Below are 26118 nucleotides of genomic sequence, written 5' to 3'. Positions count from 1 at the left end.
TTTTTAGAGAAATAAAAGATATCTACTAAGAGCAAATAGGCAACTGAGAACAGTTTTAACTGGAGATAAAACTAAAAAAAAAATCAAGGCGCCTACACAAACTATCACAAAGTATCAAGGCTTTTTGCTTTTCTCAAAAAAACTGAAACTGGAAGTCACCGGCAACAAATATTATTGGGGTAGGGGGAGCTCCTGAGTGGTTCAGTTGGTTAAGCCACGGCCTTCGGCTCAGGTAATGATCCTGGAGTCTGGGGATCAAGTCCCACATGGGGCTCCCAGCTCTGCACGGAGTCTCCTTCTTCCTCTGGCCTTGTCCCCTCTCATGCTCCCTCCCTCTCTCTCTCTCTCAAATAAATAAAATTTTAAAAAATAAATATTATAGGTATAGCTTTATTAAAATGACATGGAATGCCTCTGAGCAAACATACAATCAAAGAAAAGGCCTTACATAAACAGACTGGCTAATGTTTTGTTAAAATAAAATGGTATGGTATTATTTTTGATCCCCTGCTCTGACAGGTTTCAACAACTGAACAAGTACACTTGCTGTGGGGTTAAGAGTAATTTATCATTCTGCATTATGCTGTAAAAAACACAAACAAACTTCGATCCTAATTCCTTCCCTGTCACTAGGAGCTTAATGACACAGACCATGTTTTATCCATATCCAGATTTTTAGGGAATAGAATACCATCTGCTACTTTATAGGTGGTCATTAAATAAATGAATGAGGAATGCAAAGATGTTGTCCTACAGGGCAGAATTTGATCAAGACCATGAATGAGATATCCAAGAGTAACAGAATTTCAGAGAACTAAGGATCTCAACAGCTTAGAAAAGAGGTCATATTTCAATGAGGTTTTGAAGGCTGAAGGAGCATTCCAACTATCTGGAATATTATAGGTATAAAAGACCACTTTACAGCAGCTTGCAGCAACAGCATGGGAAAGAAAGCAAAGGTTTAAAAAAACAACAACAACAATATTTAACTCCTTTCAGGAGGCCTGTACTGGAATTTAAACAAGAGGAAAGCCTGGTGCTTGAGAGATCCTGTAGATCTTTTCTAACTTGTCCACTGCTTGCCTACTCTTGTTTATCCGGAGGTCTGAAATCAGTTTTATACAAATTCAAATACAAGTTCACCACAATACATAGTGACCTTGATCAAAATAATAAAATAATCTAATTAAATTATTTTATTTTTTTAAGATTTTATTTCTTTATTCATGAGAGACAGAAAGAAAGACAGGCAGAGGAAGAGGGAGAAGCAGGCTCTCCAAAGAGCAGGGATTCTGACATGGGACTCGATCCCAGGACCCCAGGATCACGATCTGAGCCAAAGGCAGATACTAAACTGACTGAGCCACCCAGGCACCTACTTAAGCTATTTTAGTAAAATTTATTAGCACTGTACCTGACATTAAAAAATCATCTCCAATATTATGTATTATTATGATCCAGGTGTTACTTTCAGCTGAAGTAGAGATGAGACAGTATCAAACTATATGGAGTTCTTAACCAGAATCCACCAGTGTTATTTAAGGAGCTATTTCAAAACACATGACTATACTTTACCCCAGAACTAAAGCCCAGAATATCCCATCAAGTATTTCCATATATGTTTTGGAGATGCCTCCCAAAATGACTCGAAAGGTAGATGAAATTAAAAACTCTAGTGAGGTGCCTGGGTGGCTCAGTGGGTTATGCGTCTGCCTTCGGCTCGGGTCTTGATCTCAGGGTCCTGGGATCAAGCCCCTCACTGGGCTCTCTGCTCAGCAGGGAGCCCGCTTCCCTGTCTCTCTCCACCTGCCTCTCTGCCTACTTCTGATTGCACTCTCTCTCTCTCAAATAAATAAAAAGAAAAATTTAAAAACAAAACAAAACAAAACCTCTAGTGAGTAAATGATGACAGGGCAAAATGCCAGATTCACCAACATTTAAAGATGGCCAGTAAAAGGGACGCTGAACAACCAGATAAATCAGGAAGCAGCATTGCAAAAATGAGAAAGAATTGCAAGGAAAAAGCAGTCATACCAAGTAAGAGATTAAAAAAAAATGGCCCAGGGATAATGAGAAGTCTTCTTACTGATTTTTAAGAAGAGCAGTTTTGGACTAAGAAACCAAATAGAGAGGAGTAATGGACAGGAAATTAAAAAGTACAGATTTATTCTTAATTTATATCTGGTTTAAAAATAAAGAGAGGTTGCTATTCTTTGTTTTGCTTTTTAGTATGCTTATCTCTCTGAAGATTTAATCTATCAAGAACAGTCCAGACTCCACTAGACACTGATATTTCTTCCAAGATATTCCATTAACATGTGATCTGGGATTTGCTTTAAGACTATTTCATCTCCTCAAAATGTATTAGGACTGATCACATGCTAATACTAAAATGCAAGCTGAACAGGTTCCCCATGACCTGGCTCTGCAATTATCTAAACAAGATTTACTTATTTTAATTACAGTAATCGAGTGCCAGCACTAAGAGCTAAGTAATAATTCTGCTATGTAGCCAGTAGCAAACATTCCAACCAGCCACTCAATAATTACCTCATCCAATGAGTCAAAAAACTTTCACTTGATATGTGTCATGGAGGCCTTAAGGAGGATGTTTATGACAGTTCTTGCTATATTCAGAGATAAAAGTATCATTTACACAGCTCAGTTTAAGCAATTAACTGCCTTTTTATCACCATGTTACCAAAAAATATATATATATAAATGTCTATTTGGAAATTCTTTTCATGATTATTTCCAAAATGGGTTACCACAACTTTTTGGTTAAAATGCACTCACTAGTCTTTACTTAGGCTACAGTCTGCAACTTCTCCTAGATTGTACATCAAGCTTCTGTTGTTCAGCTAAACTGTTTGTTTAGCTAAACTGAAAAGAGCTGAAATTGATAGATACTGTTTACAAGCTCTCCCCTCATCTTCCTCCAAATTCTTCATATTGTTGCCCAAGATCATTCAATAAACATTCCTTCTTAAAAAGTCAAGTATTCTTGTGAATACTATTAGTCCTTCATATCTTGGTGGGGAAAAATCAGACTTTTCCTCTAATTTCTAGTTGTGGTCAGCATTTACTAAGGAAATAAGTGCTTTAATTTGGAGGGAAATCGGGATAGTTTTGAAACGTTGATCAGAGTTAAGTAAAGATTTTGTGGCAATAGCAGAGTGGAGGGCTCTATGAACAGAGGGCAGCTTAAAGCCAATGTTAACACTACAGGGTAAGTAAAGGGAAAGATAGCAGGAAAGGAAATAGAATATACCAAGGAAAGAATTTTAGTTAGAGATCTAGTGGACAGAAGAGGTGAAGCAACGAGATGATTTATGCTTGGGCTGGGAGCACATTCTATAAAGTGGCTCTGAAGAAGTGGCTTTCAAAGCCAAAGTGGGCAGGCTTTAATCAACTGACCTACATGCCTGACTTATTCTTTCAAGTTCTACAAGTCTCATATACCAAAACTTACACACTAAGGACCAATGGTGGGTTGTATGAATTATACTGGTGACTCTGTTAATCTGTCTTACCCATATTTCTTAAAACAAAACAAAACAAAACAGCATGAGTATGCATACAAAGAAATTGTTGTTAGTGATATGAATGTTTAATAAAAAGCTAGACCAAAAAAACCCAAAAAACAAACAAACAAACAAAAAAAAACAGAAAAGGCTAAACTAAAAATTTCACATCAGTAATCAAGGGCCTCCAAGTTAAAATTCAGAACTTTTGTCTAATACTAATTTAGCAACATCATTTTGCTATATTTGGCATTTTAAAAAGATTTCTACTCTATTTTGGCAAGGATAAGCTGAAACATGCTGGCACATCTATGGTAACTGTTTAAGTTGGTATAACATTTTCAGTTCCCATCCTTGACTATGTCATCCCTTTCAAAGATCAAATGCACAAGGGAAAAAACGCTGCAAATAATAGTTGGGGTAGGAGGACGATCTTTTGGGTACCACAATGGGCACAGGCTAAGTATGATACACTCATAAAAATAAAATTAATCTGCCACTGAGAATTAGTTTTTAGTTTTTATTTTTTTATCCTCCCAAAATCTTTATTTTTTTTATGTTTCCAGTTTTATTTAAACTCTTATTAGTTAACTTATAGTGTAATATTAGTTTCAGGAGTAGAATTTGCTAATTCATCACTTACATATAACATGCAGTGCTACGCAGCTGCTTTAAGTGTAAAGGAGGGCACCTGTGATAAGACTTTGCTTTTAAAAACCTGTTTGACATGGAAAAATGCTTGTCTTGCATTAGGTGAAAAAAACACATAAAAAGGAATATGGTACTACTGCTCTGCCTAAGAAACACAGAATATATATCAAAATTAGTGATTTCCTCTTTCTTTTTAAAACATTCTTTCTACTCCTCTGTATTACATTTCCAATGGAAAACTATTTTGTAACAAGTAATAGATTTATAGGAAGACTACTTTAAAACTACGTATCTTAATATCTTTGTTCTATCTAAAAACACGAGTTATCAAAAAATACAACTACGTTTCAAAGAAATGTATAATTTAATTCCTTTCTCTGGACATTAAAGTAGACTAAGAGCAGTGCTCTTTAAACTTCAGAATGGGGAGTAAGGGACAGTTCTTGTCAAAACACAGACTCCCAAATTCCCAGGAATGAGCATCTTGAATAAGAAGTCCAGATTCTTTTTTTTTTAAGATTTTGTTTATTCATATGACAGAAAGAGAGAGCATGCACAAACATGAGCAGGACGAGGGCCAGAGAGAGAGGGAGAGGATCTCAAGTTGAATCCCTGCTGAGCACGGAGCCCTAGGCAAGGCTCTATCCCACCACCCTGAGATCAGGATGTGAACCCAAATCAAGATTAAATTGATTAAAGAAACCAGGGTAACAAACTGAGATCAAAATGTAGTTCATTTAATTTCTTCATTTATTTGGCCTTTTAGACGACTAAAATTTTAAAATGTCTCTTCCTTAATCAAAATTATCTATAATGATGGTTTGAACCAGAAATACTACTCTTAATTGCTGAATGACACGAAATCTTATGGAAACATGATTCAACAACAAAAGCAAAGACCAATCTATATGAGAAAAATTAATTTTGAGACTCAAAATTAAAATCTTTTTTGAGGAAATGGAGTGGGTAGGGGCAAAGGAAGATGCCACGCCCAGCGGTGAAGCCCAATACAGGGCTCAATCTTACCACCCTGAGATCATGGCCTGAGCAGAAATCAACAGATGCTTAACTATCTGAGTCGGCCAGGCACTCCTCAAAATCAAAATCTTAATGTCATCCTAAAAACAATCCCTAAGATTCATTCTTAATATCACTGATATTACATACCTGACCTACTCAAGGAAAAATAAGATACTCAAAAGGTTTACAAAGGACAGCATTAATTCTGTAGCAACTATAAAGCAAGTGTACCCCTTAAGACTAATTAGTAATGTCACATAAGTAACTTGAACAAAACCCAAACTTCATTTTTATTGAAATGCACAGAACAGGCATGCACAAAAATCATACTTTATTAACAAGAATGCAAGCTACCTTGCTTAAAATGGGAAATAAGAGCAAATTCTCAACCATCTTTCAAATTAGCTACGTCTGACTCTCACCAGAAAAGAGTTCTGCTGCTATACTGAATTGCAAAATAAAAGGATAACATGTATACCCTGAATGTCTATATCAAAGGAATTCAGCCAAAGCAAAAGTTCAAAGTAAGAATTAATCAAGTATTTAGCCTCTTAGCTGCCATACCATTCTCAACCACCCTGACCTTTCTTTTCTCCTCATCACATTTGGATCTTAAAAGTAAATTAAGACATAAAAATGTGCTAATAAATATATGCTTAAAATTAATATTTTAAGTAAAAATATTTTAAAGTAAAAATTTGATTTTAATATTTTACTTATTAACAGACTTAATAGATACATTATATATACAAAGTACATTCATATATTCAATTATCTCAAGCACTCTGTGAGAAAGGAGTAATTACACATAGCAGACAGTATTATTGTCCAACTGTCTCCACTCTACCACCATCCTAAATCCTCAGATTCTCAGGGGGTATGTCTCTCTCTCTTTTTTAATCTTAGCCCTATGCCTAACTTAGAAACCTAACTAGGTAAATGTCTGTTTACCTAGCTAGAAAATGTCTGATAAATGTATGATAAGAAACTGAGATTCAAAGTGACCTAGCCAAGGTCAAAAAGCTCATTTGTGGCAGAAATTAGAATTTAAAACTAGGCTAAGAACATATTCCTTTTTAATACAGCAGTTGCTATATTAAGTATTAGGAAGATTTATGTTAAATATAGAAACCTGATCTTTATTACATGCTAAAAACATAAATAAAAGCATAACTGTAACTAGCTATTTTACAAAATTGTCAAAATGAATTAGTCATTTGAAATTTAAGCACAACAGAGAGTTACTGGGTTCAGACCTCTATCCCATCTGACAAATAAGATATTATCCCCATTAAGCCCAAATAATAACTCCCTTGACTCTTTACATGGCACTTTAAATGTGTACTACTAAAGCATTTATTAAATTAAATTGTAATTAGTAGCATGCATTTCCCTGGAAATTCCTTTGAGTGTTGAAGTGGTCATTTTCATTTATATATTATCCTATTAATCCATAATTCCTAGTACTTTATTGCTGATCAGTTTTATCAGAGGACTTAATGATCATTCAATTAAAATCTATTCTTAGAACCATGACAAGATACTATGGAAATCTCACCATTATATTTTACTGTAGTGATTACCACTTGTAAAATAATAAACAATTCACAGTCTCCTATCATAAAAGCTATAGTTAAGAATGAACCACAAAACATCCTTCACATTTGAATCCTTGATTCCTTGACATGCACTATCATCTGCTTACTCGAGGGTGCTATGTGCAAGAACAGAAGTCCCCAAGTCTAAAGTTTTCTTCCTTCTAAATATTAACCTTCTAAATATTTGTCTCAATTGTTAATAAATTTGGAGGCCAACCAAAAGTTCTCAAGCTAAAAGTTCCAAGGTTTTTTCCCCATTAGTCATTTTTATGGCAGTCCCAAATTATAATTTTACTACCTTTCTTTTCAGCATCAAAAAAAAGTCAAATTATTTCTTCTACTCACAGGCCAGTTAATTCTATAATTAAATATAAGTTTTTAAAGCCTTCAAAATTATTTCAGCTATTTCTCTTCTACTTTCCTCCCTGAAAATTCAGTCCAGAAATCATTATCTGGGTCTGAGAAAGGAAGGAGACCATGTTGGAAGGAGAGCTACAGTAGCCTAAGAGCAGAGCGTTAGAGACTGCAAAATGAAGATGGCTTCGAAAGGTGTCCTGGGAGAAGACCTAAACCTAAACAGGATGAGGAGGGCACCTATGTGAGAAGACTAGCATGGTATGAGGTGTCATAGCATTTGAGAGGGGTGAGCAGGGTCACTGCATCAGAAATGAGAGGGGAGGAGCCTGGGGAATATAGCTGATTAGTTATCTACAGTCATAACTGATCAAGTAAGTAAACATATTAGGATAATGGTTTCTTATCTCAGAAAACACTAGTAAAGAAAAGATGAAAAGTAGAAGGACCCCTGAAGTAATGAACTGAAATTGTAAATATCAATGTGAACTTAACAGTTTTCAATACAAATGTAGAGAGGGATAGATACAGATTAATATAAATGTAAATGAACATTCCCGTGTCCATATGTAAGCATATATGTATGTATAGAAATATACACTTGTTATTTTCTGATTTTGATAGTGTATTATGGTTACATAAGAGAATATACCAAGGTAGGGAAACACAAGTATCATGCATCTCAAATGTTTGCAGGGGGAAGGAAAGAAAGTTATATACTGTATTTGTAACTTTTGTGCTTAGAACTGTTTCAAAATTAATTAAAACATTATTTCAGCACAAGAATCACTATAAATCAATGCCATGGGCTTCTAATTACATAAACTACTTTGTACCTATAGTTCCCAATTTTTTAGATAAATAACAACTCCTTTGGAGAATCTATATATCACAAACTATCCCGAAAAAAATAATAATAATAAAAATCTCAATTTTATTTCAGGAAATTTAGTCCGTGAACTCATTTTATTTGCCCACATTTCTCCTAAAAAATCTGATTTGGAATCAGTAACTTCGCTACTGCCTTAAATTATCACTCCTACATTATAAAATATATATTTAAAAAAATCAAATGTAAATGCATGAAAATTATATACTTAAATATGTTTCTGTTTATTCAAACAGAAAATTTAAATAAAACTAACAAGGTTGGCTTTCCCAACTTTAACCACCTTTGTAAGGTCTTTCATGGCAGGCAGGTTATATCTTTCCAACCTTTAAAATAATTCTTATGTTCTGAAGCTCAGTGGTGAAACAAGTATGGTTTATTAGCATAAAATTATCTTTCCAACAAAATCTTCCTGCTGCGTACTAAAGCATGAAATGATAGAGAACTTCCTGCTTTGGAACAGAGTAAACCTGGTTACTAACACAGAAACCACTCAATTTCTAATTGCTCTAAAATGCTTTGGAAAGAAAAATGTACTAAGAGTATGAAGGGGAAATTGTGACCTCCTGTGGTGCTGAGCTGTCTCTAGTTATAGCTCCAAAGAAGAGACATTAATACCATTTCATATTTAAAACGATTTCAGAGACAAGTAACAAAATTACCTAGGAAAAGGATGGACCCACCTGACCAAATCTAATAGTACCTGATCCCCATGCCCTAGATTATGGATGATTTCAAAATTGACCCTTAAGGATCAAGAAATAACACCCTGTCATTCCAAGAGAAAAACCACACACTAACAGACTCTCCTGTGTGAAAAATCTGTAAAGAAGTTTGCACTGACAAGGGCTTCCTTCATTACCTTGTCTTCAAAGTCCTAAGCACCTTTCTTTGCATATAGTGCCCAGTCTTTTTAAAATTTAATATTGATAGGGGTTCCCGGGTGGCTTGAGCTGGGCATATGACTCTTGATTTCAGCTCAAGTCATGATCTCAGGGTTGTGGCGTCCAGTCCCATGTAGGGCTCCAAATTCAGGAGTCTGCTTCTCTCCCTCTCCCACTGCTCCCCCCTCAAATAAACCTTTTAAAATTGTAATATTGATAGACTATGTAACCTCTTTTCTGTCCCAAAGACCAATAATTAAAATAAACAAATGTTTCATAACTTTTGTTTCAGTCCATCTATCGAATGAATCTTGAATATATTCAATATCAAGAAAACAATTTCCCTATGGCTAGAAAACATCAGCATTCTCACTGGTCTTCTCTAATTCAGCACCATTTACTATAAGATTTATTTTAGTGCTCTCAGAAAGGCTGTCAAAAGGGTGGCCATGTTTTTAATCATAAGTGTACTCTTTTATCCCCAACCCTCCACCTACCTCCCTATTTTCAATAGACTATGATCTATTTTCAAAGACTGTATTAGGATAGAACATGTAAAAGAAGTCAAAATAGATTAAGAATTATAACTCAAGGATTAACCTATATATATTTTAAAAATCACACTGAATGACTTTTTTTTAAGCCTACTAAATGAAATGGGGATATTATCCAGAGTACATTTCTTATGTATGTCAATCCAGGCATTATCCCATTACAAGACTGAAAAACTCTCAGTCTATAAAACTGCTTTGTGTTTTTCTAAATTATACTTTTCCACAATTAAAATGCTGAAAGTAAATCAGATAAAGAATTAAATGTATAAAATGTGGATATTCTGACTACTAAAAATATCATGTACCATCTTCCCAGGAAATAGCATACGATTGAAGACAGTGGTCTGCTTTTTAGCCATAGTCTTATTTCTCCAACTCCCATATTATGCTGTTTGTATATTTCTTATGCCAGTTATCATTTAATGTTGTAGTTAACTGGTATACTTTTGTCCTCCTTTACTATTCCCTTACAGTGTCTTCAACTACATTTACATTCTTCCCTTCAGCATCCAGAGAATTAATAGCTCCACCTTCAATTATACTATACATCTCAAATTAGGCAGAAAATATTTTCTCTTTTTTAAAAATATATAGTTAATAGAACAAACTTTTAAGAAAACAATTTGCCAATATGTACCAAGAGCCACAGAAATGCTGAAAAAATTTGCTACAATAATCCTCCTTCAGGGACTATCAACAAATGAATAAAGATACTGCCCTTTGCTTCCCAACACACATACACAAGCCCTGTTTGTTTAAGAATCTTCACTGCCATGTTATTTGTAACAGGGAAGGGGTAAAAACAAAGTTAATGTCCATTAGTGGAGAAATAAGATACAAAAATTATGGTATATTCAGTTATAGATTAGAATATTATGCAGCCATTAAACATCATAGTTAAAATGTTGACCAAATTTTCCATTCCATAAATTTTTACTGTAGCATTACTATGAGATCAAAGAGAGCGAATCACTCAAATATCAAATGAAAAAGCAATGGTTAAAATTTGAGATAGCCACAGGTGGAAATATTATGCAACTGTCAAAAGGAAAATATTGAGGATAACTACAGCAAAATATTAAAAATTATCTCATCATTTTTACTTCTTTCTAGTATTTCCTAATTTTCATGTGTTTCAGGTATTGTTACAGAAAAGTCTTCTTTTCTGAGAGGCAGATCTGCTCTGATAACTCTAAACAGATGCCACCATGTTTATTTTCTTCCTAGAAAATAATATAATCTGTAATTATTTTACATATTGTTTGCCGATCTCCCTAAATTAACATAAACTCTAGTCATCTTCCTACACAAGTCACGACATAATTACTGAAATTTATAACTCTAATAATGCGGTACTTATATGAGGAAGAACTACTGAATGAAATAAACCAAAGGTTGGAAAGAGAACCAACCCCGCACATATTATCTTTTAAAAATCAAGCTTCTAATAAATGGTTTGGGGAGAACTACTTAGCCATTTGAAAAATAAAATAAACCAAATTCCTGTCTCACATCTCACATCAAAACAAAAAAGCAAGCAAACAAACAAACAAAAAAACTGGGGCACCTGGGTAGCTCAGTGGGTTAAAGCCTCTGCCTTTGGCTCAGGTCATGATCCCAGGGTCCTGGGATCCAGCCCCGCATTGGGCTCTCTGCTCCACAGGGAGCCTGCTTGCCTTCCTCTCTCTCTGTCTGCCTCTCCGCCTACTTGTGATCTCTGTCTGTCAAATAAATAAATCAAATCTTTAAAAAAAAAAACAACCATATGGATTTAAGATTACAGAATAAAAAGTTAAACCTTTAGTCTATATACTTAGATAAAATACAGTGGAATTCCCAGTAATCCCGAACCAAGAAGGAAGACATGGAGAACAAAAGCCATAAGAAAAAAGATTGCATGGACAATATAAAGTCAAGTTAAAACACAACACAGAAAAAATTCTGGCAAAAAATGCCAATATCTAATAACAAATACTACTACTATTATTAATAATAATATGAATAGTAATAATAATAAATGCCCTGGAGTCCTGTATCTTATTAAAGAAAAAAAATGAGCAGAGCTTTTTAAATTAAACTAGAACATGCTACTTACGAAAGAATTAATATTAAAAATAAATACTAGGAAAAAAAAAAGTAAGGTAACCAGCAACAATAAAATACAGATGAAAATAAGATACCAATTTTTAGGCATTAGATTGGCAAAAAAAGTAAACAAAAAAAAGACTATAATACCCATCGTTGAGAGTATGCACAGAAAAGAATATTGTCAACACTAGGTAAGTGGGCAAAATGGTATACAAACTATTTTAGGGCAATTTGGCATTATCTACTAAAATGCTTAAGGGTGCTTGAGTGGCTCAATCTGTTAAGCGTCTGCCTTTGGCTCAGGTCATGATCCCAGCATCCTGGGATCCCAAGCCTCATGTTGGGCTCCCTGCTCGGCTCCCTACTTCTCCCCTGCTTGTGCTTGCGTGCACTCTCTCGCTCTCTCTCTCTTTAATAAATAAATAAAATCTAAAACAATAATAATAAATAAAATAAAATAAAATAAAACCCTTAAACACAGGAATTCAAACTTCCAAAGCTTTATCTTAAGGAATTGATTAAAAATACAAGGACAGACAGAACTATAATCGTGTTTATATATAATTATCCTGACTGGGGTGCCTGGGTGGCTCAGCCGTTAAACATCTGCCTTAGGCTCAGGTCATGATCCCAGGGTCCAAGTTCCTCTCCCACTCCCCCGCTTGTCACTGTATCTCTCTGTTAAATAAATAAGTAAAAATCTTTAAAAAAATTTATCCTGATGTTGAACAACATGGCAAATTATGGAATACCCAACCTATATAAGCCATTAAAGTCTATGACACAAGCATAGCTAGTTAGGTATTCAAAGAATACCTAACATCAAAAGATGATCACAATTTACTGCTTATTTTAGAGAGCAATCATGGAACATCATAGATAGATAACTCAGTGACAGGTTGTGGTAATATTTATTTTCATTTTGCTTTTCTGCATTTCCTAATTTTTATGGATGAAACACATTATCTTTATTACAAAAGCACATCTTAAAATACACAGATGAAAAACCTAGAACGAATTTTAAAATTAAAATAGTGAATATGTGGACGTATATGATTTCTTTTTTCCCAAAACTTCCTCTGCTTTAAGTTACTTCTTGTAAGTAAGATAAAATCCACATACCATAAATTTCACCACATTAGAGTGTACAATTCAGTGGTTCTTCTATATTCACAATATTGCACAATCATTGATTACTTTTATTACCAAAAGTAAAATAAAAATAGAGCTCAAGGAAGAAATTTTTGAAATATTACTCAAAGCATTCAAGTCTCCAACATATCTTAAATCCAGAATTACACATATCACAGAATGCCGAACAACCTAAAAACAAAATGAGTCAATATTACCTTTCAGTTTCTTCAAATAACTCTGGATGTTCTTACAATTCAAACACCAACATGAAGGTGAGAGAAAATGACAATTATGACAATGTATATCCTATTACCAACTATACACTTCCTAAACTTTAGCTTACAAGTCATATATACAAAAAACACATTATGATAAACCCAAAATGGCTAAAGCAGTCTAAGTTCCTTCCCATTGACAAAATAGAAATGTCAATCCTGCTACTAAAGACATTTGGTATAGGTCAAATATATCATGACAAACACTAAATAGAGAAAATCTCTACCATAAAAATTGTGTGAAGTTCAAAACTGCAAAAATGACAGAACTGTGGATTTTATCCTCTAAGAATTAAAAGTACAAATTTCTAGTTATAAGTCATGGGAATGAAAAGTACAGCATAGGAAATACAGTCGATAATACTGTCATAACTTTGTATGGTAACAGATGATAAGGTCATTTATGACTAATGCACAGAACTTTCAATTCACTGTATTGTGTACCTGAAACTAATAATACTGTAGGGTCAATTATACTTCAATTTAAAAAAAAAATTCAAAATAATAGATTTAATATCACTTGTTTTAAAAAATATTTTCTGGTAAGATAAAGCAATCCATAGTCTGAGTTCTAAAATCCTGGAGAATTCTAGTAAAATTAGGATTTTATAATTAACATTTTACTTCTCAGCATAGTCAAGTCTAATTAAGAAGCACACAAGAGACAGTCAAATTTCAAGCCCTAATCTGTTTGACAATTTGCTGAATTAGAGACCTAAGTGTCTTCATTATTTGATATGCTTGACCCTGAGTTTTAAACTAAATTTTCAAATAAAGATTCAAAATCAAGAATTCCAATCTAGGGCGCCTGGGTGGCTCAGTGGGTTAAGCCGCTGCCTTCGGCTCAGGTCATGATCTCAGGGTCCTGGGATCGAGGCCTGCGTCGGGCTCTCTGCTCAGCAGGGAGCCTGCTTCCTCCTCTCTCTCTGCCTGCCTCTCTGCCTGCTTGTGATCTCTCTCTCTCTCTCTGTCAAATAAATAAATAAAATCTTTAAAAAAAAAAAAAAAAGAATTCCAATCTATTTATCCTGGTGGCAATCAAGTTCTTCAAAATCTAGGCTAGCCTACCTTTCCAGCCTAATTTTCAACTATTATAACGTCATACCTTATGGGTAAAATCAATGTTCGGGCAAATTTAATCTTATTCAATCAAATTTAAACCCCTGTATCATGTATAAACCACAATTACATACAAAACTGACAACGTGTTTTTATTCCTATACCAACACAGATACTTGTGTCTGAAAATATATAAAGTAACTAGTTTATATTAGTGCACCATATTGTCACTACACTAACATTCAGCAAGGTAAAATATTCACAATATGAAAGTATGTGGGAGCTGAAAATGACTGGGGAAATAGAAAATTCACCTCTCCCACTTCATGCCTGCCCTAGGCCACACAACTCTTTCCAGTTAATACTAAATAAAAACTGCTCACACAAGTATTTAAATTCTCTAATTCTCAATCATTCCTGCCCCGCTATTCCCTCTCTTTTCTCTCTTTCATTTTTTTTTTTTTTTTTTAGGAAAAACATAACATCCAGATGAAATCATGTAAGTTCAAGGCATACTGGGCACACTTTATCCAATACCCTCAAATGAGCCTCTGCATAGTACTTAAGAACACACCAGACTGAGAAGTAGACTGAGTTTGGTTTTACCATTTGCTTAGCAATGTGACCAGGGGCAAGTAACTAATCTCTCTATGCCTCAGTTTCTCCCTCTCTAAAATGGGAATAGAAATACCGACTTCATAGGATCATTGTTAAGGTATGAGTGAGGTACACACTCAGAACACTGCCTGATACATAAAAGGTTATGCAGGTATTGGCTATTTCTTCCCAAGTGGACCAACCACTAAATGTCTATCCCAATTCTGTTCTTTTAAAAATCTGTCCTAATACCTCTCCTTCTCAAATAAGGCAGAAATAATCTCTAACCAGGGACAAGTTCTCCAAATCCTTCAACTTCTATGACCCTTGATTTTGTATGACTCCATTGATTCATATATACTTCCCAGAAATGTTACTTACCTTTTTATGTGTACTTTATGTTGTCTAAATTATAAATTCCTTTAAGATATGGGAATATACACTATGCCTCCCTGATACAAAGAAGGCACTTAAATAAGTACTCAATAAATTCTGCTTTTTTGAGGCAAGGTTATTGGATAAAGGTTTTCCAACAAAGAAGTTTCAAAGAAATCAAATGTTAATATAGATTTTCAGTTTGTATCAATATATAAGTCTTAAATCAAGAATCCTTATAAAAACTAAAACTATTCTGAGTTTATATCTCAAAACTGAGGACTTACAGAATGGCTAAAACTAACAACACAAGAAACAACAGGTGCTGCTAAGGATGTGGAGAAAGGCGAACGCTCTTGCGCTGTTGGTGGGAATGCAAACTGATGCAGCTACTCTGGAGAAGTTCGGAGGTTCCTCAAAACGTTAAAAATAGAACTACCTTATGACCCAGCAACTACACTACTAGGTATTTATCCAAATGATACAAAAATACAGATTCAAAGAGCTACATGCACTCTGAGGTTTACAGAAGCACTATCATCAATAGCCAAACTATGGAGACAGCCCAAATGTCCATCCACTGATGAACGGATAAAGAAGATGTGTACGTACATATATGTGTGACACACACACACACAAATGGAATATTACTCAGCAATCAAAAGAATGAAATCTTGCCATTTGCAATGATGTGGATAGAGCTAGAGTATATTATGCTAAATAAAATAAGTCAGAGAAAGATAAATACCATATGATCTCACCTATATGTGGAATTTAAGAAAGAAAACAGACATATGTATGGGAAGGGGGTAAAAAAAAAAGAGGAAAACAAGCCATAGGAGACTCTTAAGGATGGAGAACAAACTGAGGGTTGATGGGGGATGGACTGATTGGTGATGGGTATGAAGGAAGGCACTTGTGATGAGCACTGGGTGTTGTATGTGATGGTCATTTAATTCTCAGAAACCATTACTGCACTGCATGTTAACTAAGTAAAATTTAAATTAAAAAAAAAAATGAGGAACTAGCTTATAAGGAAGAACCCACAGTTAAGAATAATAAAGCAAGGTTAGCTTTAGCTTTCTGTGATTTGCAAACAATACTGTTATATTTGGCTTAAAGTCAGAAAAACCAACCAAGTATTAGACACTTGCTTAAAAGATGACTATGTGTTAGACACTCCTCAACTACGTAGATGAAAAGATTCACTCCTTGCATTCAACAAGTCTATACAGAGACAGCTAACTAAACAATAACATTCAAGGTGAAGTGGGTCAGGATATTAACACCCATTCTCCTTTAATCTCAACTGAAGTCATATTGAGAAAAAGAAAAGACAAAAGCTGTATTTCACAAACTAGTAAGATACTTTCCCTATTTCCTCTAAAATCATTTCAGCTGACTTGAATTTTTTTTCACCTGGAAAAATGTTCGAGATTTTTAAACCAAATATCTGGCCTTGATCCCGAGATATTATTCTACTAAGTATATGTTCAAGAAGTCACTCTTCAAACTAAAATTTTAATATTGAAAAATTTTTTAAATTGTTATAGTTCTAACAGATCTAGAAATTTTTCTTACAAATTACAAAAAGATCTTTTATTTGTTTACAGTCTGTCACTTAAGATCATAAATGTTATATAAGTAAAGGTAAGATTTAGTATTCCTTTACATGTAATGATCATGTTAACTGCCCTATAAAAGGAAAGGTATGTTCTGCATGTTTTATCCATCCATCTATCTAGACTGACCTCTGCTTCACAGTAGCAATTTGCCAGCTGGGCATACTATGCTTCTACTCAACCAGAAACAGGCAAGTTAACCAACTCTACCAAACATCAAGTTTGCAGACTTTGTACCATGCTTTAATTACTTTAACTATCACAACACATACACTTCCAACAGCCACAAAGTGATCGTCTGGTAAAATATTCCAGTTGATTGATAAAGTATTCTCGCCTCCAATGAAGGAGTTATTTCAGAGCTAATTCAATGAATCTAATATTCAATACCCAAATAAAAACAATAGGAGTTGAACATAATTAGCAAAAATTAATGAACAGTACAAAAAAGACAAAGTATTAACTCAATTTTCTTTGTCAAGGACAGTGTATCCATTATCCTACCTTTCACCTTCTTAAAACGTATAGAGAAATACAAAGTTTCATCATCCTTAGGATTTACTTTCAAAAGAGCCTACAGCACCTGGTATTCCCAGGCAGTCTCCCATCCAAGTACTAACCAGGTCAGACCCTGCTTAGCTTCCAAGATCAGAAAAGATCGGGCATGTTCAGGGTGGTATGGCTGTAGACAGGAGTCAGCTTCTATGAAGTAAAATTATTATACATTTAAGATTACTAATCTGGGGCACCTAGGTGGCTCAGTCATTAAGCCTCTGCCTTCAGCTCAGGTCATGATCCCAGAGTCCTGGGGTCAAGCCCCGCATCAGGCTCCCCGTTCAGCAGAAAGCCTGCTTCTTCCTCTCCCACTCCCCTGCTTGTGCTCCCTCTTTTGCTCTCTCTAATTTAAAAAAAAAAGGATTACTAATCTTATATATGATATACTGTCTCTTCAAATATAACAACGATGGTACCAACATACAGTCAAAATAACCTTTGACAATCTCTTAAAATGAACTTCAGGTAGGGTATGGTGCTCAGAGGATAAAACACTTAAGAAAAATGTAACTGAATTAGAGAAGAAAGCTGTATTTCACTCACTACAGAGCTTATACTCACTGAATGAATTTCCAGGGTAATCACTTGCATGATTATGAACCTCTACCCCACCCTTCTTTCTCAAATTCAGAGCACGTATGTTTAAGTTAAATACTCATGTGATATGACCCCTCTATAGTATATAAGCCAGAGAATAAAATTAGCCTGTAATAACTAACCACAAGACACTATTTCCTTTTGTAGCATTACCAATTGAAGAGAATTTCTTTATAGTGTTATATTCCTCTACCACCACGGCTTTTCAACTTTGTTTTTAAAATTGTGCCACCTTTAAAAAAAAAAAAAAAAGAGGCTAAAAAATATATAAATCCTATCATGCCACCAGTTTAAATTTTAAAATGTACTCACATAAGGGGCATGTGGGTAGCACAGTAGGTTAAACATCTGACTTCGGCTCAGGTCATGATCTCAGGGTTCTGGGATGGATTCCCGTGTGGGGCTCCCTGTTCAGTGAGACGTCTACTGCCCCTTCCCCTGCTCATGAGCTAGCACTCTCTCTCTCTCAAATAAATAAATAGAATCTTTTTAAAAAATGTATTCACATAATAAGATATAACATGATTCCTACAGTCATTTAGGCTACTGTCTTCTTAAATTCATTCAGAGCTGATTAATAACTTAAAACTCAGATCAAAATCCAATTTTAGTAAGAAAACATATCTTACCAACGACCATAAGAGTGAATTCAAACCCTCTCTTCACTGATTTTCTGTATACTTGATTTGGGAGATTTGCAAATCCCACATAGCCTTCAAGGTTTTTCTGTTGCTGAGAAAAGTAAAAAGGGCCAAGTTATTCATGTATCAACAAAACTCTTCTGTCATGTATTTCAAATTCCTGTCAATAACCTATTTTAGAAAACTGTAAAAACTATTATCCATGGCAAGTCAAACTGATTTTATAGTGTTACCAATAAAAGTATTAACTACAGCAAAAGACAAAGTGAATTAGGAGTATGAGTTGATTTGACAATATAATGGTCAATTATAAAAACCCAAGGGCAAAAAATAAAAACCAAAGAAACCTTCCTCAGAGCAAAGATTTCAACTTACAATTAGTCAATAACAAGATTCTGACCAATCAGCTAAAAAAAAAAAATTTTTTTTAAAATAGTGTTTTTCAGGATAAAAAAAATTCAAATACCTTTATAGTAGGAACTCTCTTAATTATCCCTTTACTCATACTAATCACCACAGGTAAGAATTTCTTGAAATTTATCTTCTTATTCATGAAATGAAATCAAATGTTGAGTTTAAAACAATTTTCTCATAAATTCTTAGAAGTTCTTACGGCCAAGTCAATCAGTGAACAGTATCTTTCAAGCTATTAATACCAGGTCCAATTACGCCACTTCAGCATTTCAAATGATCCTGTTGCCTCCCTCATCAGGGACATCAGATTTATCCAGATTTTAAAGAAAATCAGAATTCAGTTCTCTGCATGGTTTTTGATTCTTTGATCTCAACAATAGCTTCATGAGTAATTCAAAGAAACCTACTATTAAATTGGTGTAGTAATTAAATCTGACTTTTAACTTACCCAGTGCTGAGAAAAACTGTCCATAGTTTTTAGACCATCTGAGTGAGTAGTCTTACCGGTTAATTTTACTTAGAGGTAGGTCTTAGTCATCTTTAAAATACAATGGCAAAATATTCCTAAGAGGTACATATTTCTCTTAAAAGTTTATGACACATTTAATATCTCATTTAAAAAAAGAAATACTCATGAAATCAAAGCATTAACTCAACACACTTGGATTTAAACAGCAATCTGCATTCCTCACTAGCATCACATGTAACAAAATCCATCCACCAACTTTTAGCAATTTTTTTTGAATCATATGAACTAATCTTTAAGCCAAATGTTGATAGAATAACCAAGCCAATTAAATGGAAAAGCTAATTTTAAAGACTAACTAGGATACTAATCACAGTATAGTATTTTAAAATCAAATATATGAAAGCTTACTATGCATTAAGCTAAAAATATATATTAAATGTAAGGCTTCCTTAGCTCATATTTCATTGAACTGTACGTTAAATTTAAGTTAATTTAGACTGAAAACATCTTTGTATAAATTATCTCATATACTCACAGCTACTTTGTAAAGAACACATTTCCATCATTCCAGTGTTCCAGATTCCAACAGAACAGATCCATAGAGGAACAGTAAATGAGGAATTCCAAGAATTGTGTATGACACATTCAGTCCAAACAGGAAAGGCAAATCCATTGGAACATAGCAAAAAATAGAGGGGAAAAAAATGAAAGTTACTTACATGTAACTCAACAAGTTAGAAATAAATTATAAATAAGGTGAGGACAGGCTTTATACATGCCAAATACTTTTTTTGTGGGACATTAAGGCCTAATGAATTTTAACTAATGTTCAGTAGCTTTCCTGAACAACTCTTAACTTTTTATAAAAGCCAATTACTACTATGCCTTGTACTTAAATTTTTAAAAGAAATGGTAGAAAAGCTGTTACGGGGGTGCCTGGGTGGCTCAGTTGGTTAAGCAACTGCCTTCGGCTCAGATCATGATCCTGGAGTCCTGGGATTGAATACCTCATCGGGGTCCATCGGGGTCCCTGCTCGGCAAGGAGTCTGCTTCTCCTTCTGACCCTCCCCCTTCTCATGCTCTCTTTCTCTCTCATTCTCTCTCAAATAAATAAAAATCTTAAAAAAAAAAAAAAGCTGTTATGTATGGTGTTTCAGCAAGGTATATAAGGACAGGGTTTAAATCTCAAGGAAAAAAATCTAACTTTCATACAATTTTGCTTTGTCAATCTCTGAATTAAGACAGTCTATAGGGGCACCTGGGTGGCTCAGTGGGTTAAACCGCTGCCTTCTGCTCGGGTCATGATCTCAGGGTCCTGGGATCGAGTCCCGCATCGGGCTCTCTGCTCAGCAGGGAGCCTGCTTCCCTCTCTCTCTCTCTCTGCCTGCCTCTCCATCTACTTGTGATTTCTCTCTCTGTCAAATAAATAAATAAAATCTTTAAAAAAAAAAAAAAGACCGTCTATATAAGATAAATGCAAACATTTTAGTTAGAAACTTTTATACAGTACTGTATTTCAAGTTCTATTGATTAAAGTTCAGAATTGGAAGAAACACAGACTTGTGGATACAGGAAAGGGAAGGAAGCTAAAGATAGCAAGCAACAAATGGGAAGATGAAGTTAATGTGAGCTGTGAAAACTGAAAGCAACTAACGAAGCATAGAGAAGAAAGTAGATTTACTTTGGACAAAAAGTCTGTGAAAACTGTATATTTTTATTTTATATTGACACAAATCTACGAGTTATATCACAACCTGGAACACATGATGATATTCAAATGTCAACTTCACGGAGGCCTGCCCTGACCACCCATCTAAAATTACAACTCCATTCTCCTCTGTACTTTGCTGTAGCTTTATGTTTTTCTACTTAGCACTTTTTATCATCTAACATACATTTTACTCACCATATTTATTGCACTCTCCACCCTATTCCACCTCCAACTACAATGTGAGCTCCTTAAAGGTAGATATTAAATAAACCACATAAAATGTGGCATCAAAAAAAGAAGCCGCCATCTGGGAGAGTTGAAAAAAGTTTCAGAGAGATTATTTTAGGTTGCATATTCAAGGAACGCTCCAGACAAAAGGCATAAGAAAAATGCCAAAGAGTATGTCCCTGTGTCTTATTCATTGCTTTATCCTCAAGTCCTAGAACAGTCTTTGGCATATAGTACAATATTGGGAATGGATTAAGAAAAGGGAGGAAAGATTTCTAGGCAAAGGGCTGGGACCTAAAGTAGAGATGAACTTAGTAATTTTAGGCCAAAAAGAGGTTACAAGAACTACAATGAAGAAAGTGGTGGATCAGGCCGAAAAATGATGAAAATGAGGTCAGAAAGGCAGGCAGAGGCCAGATCATGTGGGACCAAGCCAAAGTAAGAAATTTGGATGTTATTTTAGGCATGATGGGAAGCCACTAGAGGGTTGCACACAGGCAAGTGACCTGACCTGATTTGTGTTTTAAAGATAGCTCTCAGGGCTAAGAGAAGAAGTGGAAATAAGAAAACTGGTAAGAAGTCTACTGCAATAGTCCAAGAAAGAAAGGGTATACTGAATTTAGATGGTGTGGTTACAAGAAGAGATAAGAAGGATTCAGAATGTGTTTTGAAGGTAAAACTGCTAGGACATTGCTAACACACTTTAGATGTGACTGGTGAAGGAGAAATAGACCAAGAAAACTCCTAGGTTTTTGGCTTAAACAACTCAATGGAGTGATATTTCTAAGGAAAAATAGGAATAATGGGAATTAAAAATTAGGCAGTGAGGGCCCAAACTGTCAAAATCAAAAACAGCTTTGAATGTGTGATGTTTGATGTGTGCATTATACATTCAAGAAGGCCAGTAGGCAGTTAAATACGTAAGTCCAGAAACTGCAGGGCTGATTGGTGCTGAAAACATAGATTTAGGAGTCATAAGCACTTAAGCAGTATTAGAAGAGAGTTGGATTCTCGAGGAGAAACTAGAGACTGGGGGGGTAGCCAGAGACCTGGAGCACTCTAACACTGAGATGACAGACAGGGGTGAGAAAGATCAGTCAGCAAGAAGGAACACCAGGAATGGCTCAAGGTCACTCAACTGTGTTAAATGCCACTGAAAGGTCAAATGAAATACCAAAAACATAACCATAAAACATAACCAAAGAGACATAAACATAAAACTAAGGAGGTTACTGGTTTGGATAAGAGCAGTTTCAGTAACATAGTGAGGAAGAAGAATGAGTAGGATGAGGGTAAACAATTTTTTGCACATAAATATAACACTTTAAATAATTCTATGTTTTAAATTAAATTTTTTTATAGATTTTATTTATTTATTTGACAGAAAGAGAGATCACAAGTAGGCAGAGGCAGGCAGAGAGAGGGGGAAGCAGGCTCACTGCTGAGTAAAAAGCCTGATGCGGGGCTCAATCCCAGGACTCTGAGATCACGACCTGAGCTGAAGGCAGAGGCTTAACCCACTGAGCCACCCAGGCACCCCAAAATTAAATTATTTTAAAATTTAACACATTACTTATCAGCCCTCTATAATTATTTCCCAGAGGGAGAAAACCATGTTCTACACATCTCTATATTCCTAGCAAAATGCCAATACATGAGAGAGATTTTAAAAAGCTAAATGGCTAAATATATATTTTTAAGAAAATTCCTTCTAAGGAAAAAATTGCGTCCACCCCCCTCCCAAAAGACTTTGGGATTATACCAATAACATAACATTGGTTGACTAAAACATATAGACTTTTCTTTCACATTTCATAAGAATCATTCCTCATCCCAAATTCTAAAATCAACCACAGTCTGTAATTCAGAAGACTTAACCACCCACTGATTCTTTTCCTGGGCAAATAAAATGTTCACAGTACCAGTGTGAAATATAATCTCTGAATAAGAAACATTATTTATAGATATGAGTGATATAACTGTGACTCTTATAAGCATGTGAATAAAGATAAAAGTATATTCTCATGCAGGCTTCTACCAAAATACCTTAAGCTCTTCAAAGTATTACTGGATTTGAAACATGAGTTGCATAAGAAGAAACAGTTATCAAATCATCTTTTCTAAAGGCATACATTTAAAAAATTCTTTTAGTTACTATGCCAAATTTCTATGTTAAAATTCTTATTTAAGAAAACCAAATCACAACAATTTACTGCTTGTTACTTCACTGCCTGTGGAAATATCAACTTAAATACAATATCCAGTAATTTTAGTGTTTAACTTATTTAACCTTATTTCTAGAAATCAATTATATTTGAAGAACAAGATGCTTTAAATAGGTTCTAACTGATAGATTATTGGAACCCCTAAGAACACTTTACCTTCTCTTGCCACTTGTTACGATTACAAGGAATAAAGTTATGAAAATCTTGGCATCTGAAATCCATTATCGTTTTTAAAGGTCTGAATATTAATATGTTTTAATAAATTTTCCAAAAAAGAAAAGCAGTAATTTATTTTGAAAATGCCAAATATACATTTCCATAACAAAAACGCAATTGAGCAAGGGGAATTATAACAGAAAGGAAGCCTGACAAAAATCAGATTTTGAGGAAAATTAAAACATATCCAAGCTAAGATGTACAACAAAACCTTCAACTTCCCTCATCTTTACAAAATGAGACATTCAACCCCAAATTACCTTAGTAACACCACAATTGTTTCTCTCCTTAATAACTGCAATTTAAAAAAATCATGCTAGAAAGATCCAAGATTTTTATCCATAACTTTAAATTTCAATGACAAACATTTGGTCTTTTCTTAATTAACTTCAAGTTCAATTTGTGCCCTTTGGAATTAAAAGATACATTGTACATTGTTTTACACATGGACAAAAATTAAGTTTCTTCTAAAATTTAAGCAACTCTAAACACTTTTGTCTATTCCTTAGTATTCTTAAAAGCCTTACATCATATACATATATATATATATATATATATATATACATATATATATATCTGTTTTAGTCTTATATAACCCAATGGAAAAATTAAAGAATGCCACCATGTAAATGATTTAAATATTCTAAATATAACTGGTACAAAAATACCTAGATTTCAGATTTAATACAACAAGAACACTAAAATGTTACAAGATTTGCATGGTTATGTCCTAAATGTCGGCTTTAATGTCCCCTCACCCTGATCTTTTTGAAAAGTTCATGTCTTAATTTGCCTGCCCCAGCTCTTCCCTTTTCACTGAGATGAGCAATTATGTACTGATGAAACTAACTTTTATTTTCTCTATTTTGGATTCCTAGTTAATGTGCTTAAAGTATTTTAATATTTAATTATATGAATACGTGTAAGAATAAGATAACATTTAAAACTTTTTTTCTTTACTCTGAACTTGGAATCTAATCTCTACTTACAAAGAATTACTCTCATTCAATCAACATAGTTACTGGACCTTCACAATGTATGTACTAGCAATTAAGTACACAAAAGTTGATAAAAACAAGTTCCCTGCTTATGAAACCAAGAACCTAAGGTCAGGTAAATTAAAAGACAATCATAACAACACAGTGATAAAATACTGTGATCTAGGCAAACATACAGGATGGCTATAGAACAAAAAAGTGGGGGTTGGGGAGAGGTCAGATCCTTCAGCTCCTGAAGGACTAGCACACCTTAGTCTGATGAGAAATGTGGGTAGGTGCTGGAAAATATGGGTCTCAAGCAAACTAGTTGGTAACTGCAAAGGCTCAAAAGCAAAAAAGGAGAGCATGATTCTGTATGGGAACTACAAATTTAATACATCTCAGTTTCAAGGCCTGGGAGCTATAGCATAGGAAACTAGAACAAAAGCCAGATCATGAAGATTACTGTCAGTCACACTAAGGAACTTAGGTTAGACTTCATCTTGAAAGCTTAAGGAGAACATTAAAGGACTTGAAGCATAAGAATACACAATCACATTAATTTACATGCAGAACTGTATTCTTATTTTAGAAAACTACCACTAACAAGAAACTGAAGATGAACTGTAAGAGTTCTCAGAATGACAACACTTTAAATTTCAAAGACAAACATTTGGTCTTGTCTTAATTAACTTCAAGCTCAACTTGTGCCCTTTGGAATTAAAATATACATACATTGTACATTGTCCCAAAAGCTGGTGCAGTAACCCAGGGAAAAAAGTGGGACTTGAGTCAAGAAAGAAGTGAGGATGAAGAGAAATAGAAGCTAAAATTCTACTGTCTATATTAAGGTAGCCACTAGCTACACGCGGCTATCAAAAAGTTGAAATTTAGCTACCCTGAAATGAGATGTGCCTTAAGTGCACAATACATGTCAGATCTTGAAAACTTGGTATGAAAAAAAAAACTATGAAAACTATCTTAATTTTTTAATGTTTTATCTTTTTTTAAAAAGATTTTATTTATTTATTTATTTATTTGACACAGAGAGAAAGATCAAGGTAGGCAGAGACAGGGGGGAAACAGGCTCCCTAATGAGCTGTAAGCCTGATACACGGCTTGATCCCAGGACCCTGAGATCATGACCTGAGCCCAGCGGAAGGCAGAGGATTAACCCACTGAGCCACCCAGGCGTCCAAAAATTATCTTAATTTTTAAAGTGACTGCATGCCGAAATAAAATTTTAGTCATTATTGGTTGACATATGAACTAAAGTTAACTGTACCTGTTTCTTTTTACTTTTTAAATGTGGCTATTAGAAAATCTTAAATTACATCTATTACTTACAGTAATTTCTAATAGACAGTGCTAGTTAGAAATTAATAAGATGTATTTACAGGTCTCTATAGCTAACCTGCGAAGTGGTAAGGCTGAGATTTCTAAATTCAGGTTTGAACAATT

The 26118-nt window shown here is 34.4% G+C and overlaps 1 protein-coding gene and 1 pseudogene across 5 annotated transcripts in view; both read right to left on the bottom strand.

Moving 5' to 3' along the window:
* Positions 1-26118, bottom strand: part of SEPTIN7 (septin 7) — a 110435-nt gene that overhangs the window by 57324 nt on the left and 26993 nt on the right. For 4 of the 5 annotated variants that reach the window (XM_045062874.1, XM_004741975.3, XM_004741974.3 and 1 more), the window contains exon 3: positions 18406-18508. In XM_045062874.1, the coding sequence (XP_044918809.1) occupies positions 18406-18508 (103 nt within the window). Of the gene's footprint in view, positions 1-18405; positions 18509-19279; positions 19319-26118 lie in introns of those variants that run through there. The other variant, XM_045062873.1, reaches the window with a different exon arrangement.
* On the bottom strand, positions 17196-17314 carry LOC123387061 (annotated as a pseudogene).

The sequence above is a fragment of the Mustela putorius genome, unplaced genomic scaffold (genome assembly GCF_011764305.1).
Source record: "Mustela putorius furo isolate JIRA1106 unplaced genomic scaffold, ASM1176430v1.1 tig00003845_pilon_pilon_pilon, whole genome shotgun sequence".
In the NCBI taxonomy this organism is placed as follows: domain Eukaryota; kingdom Metazoa; phylum Chordata; class Mammalia; order Carnivora; family Mustelidae; genus Mustela; species Mustela putorius.
This window is presented reverse-complemented; position numbering and strand designations above follow the sequence as displayed.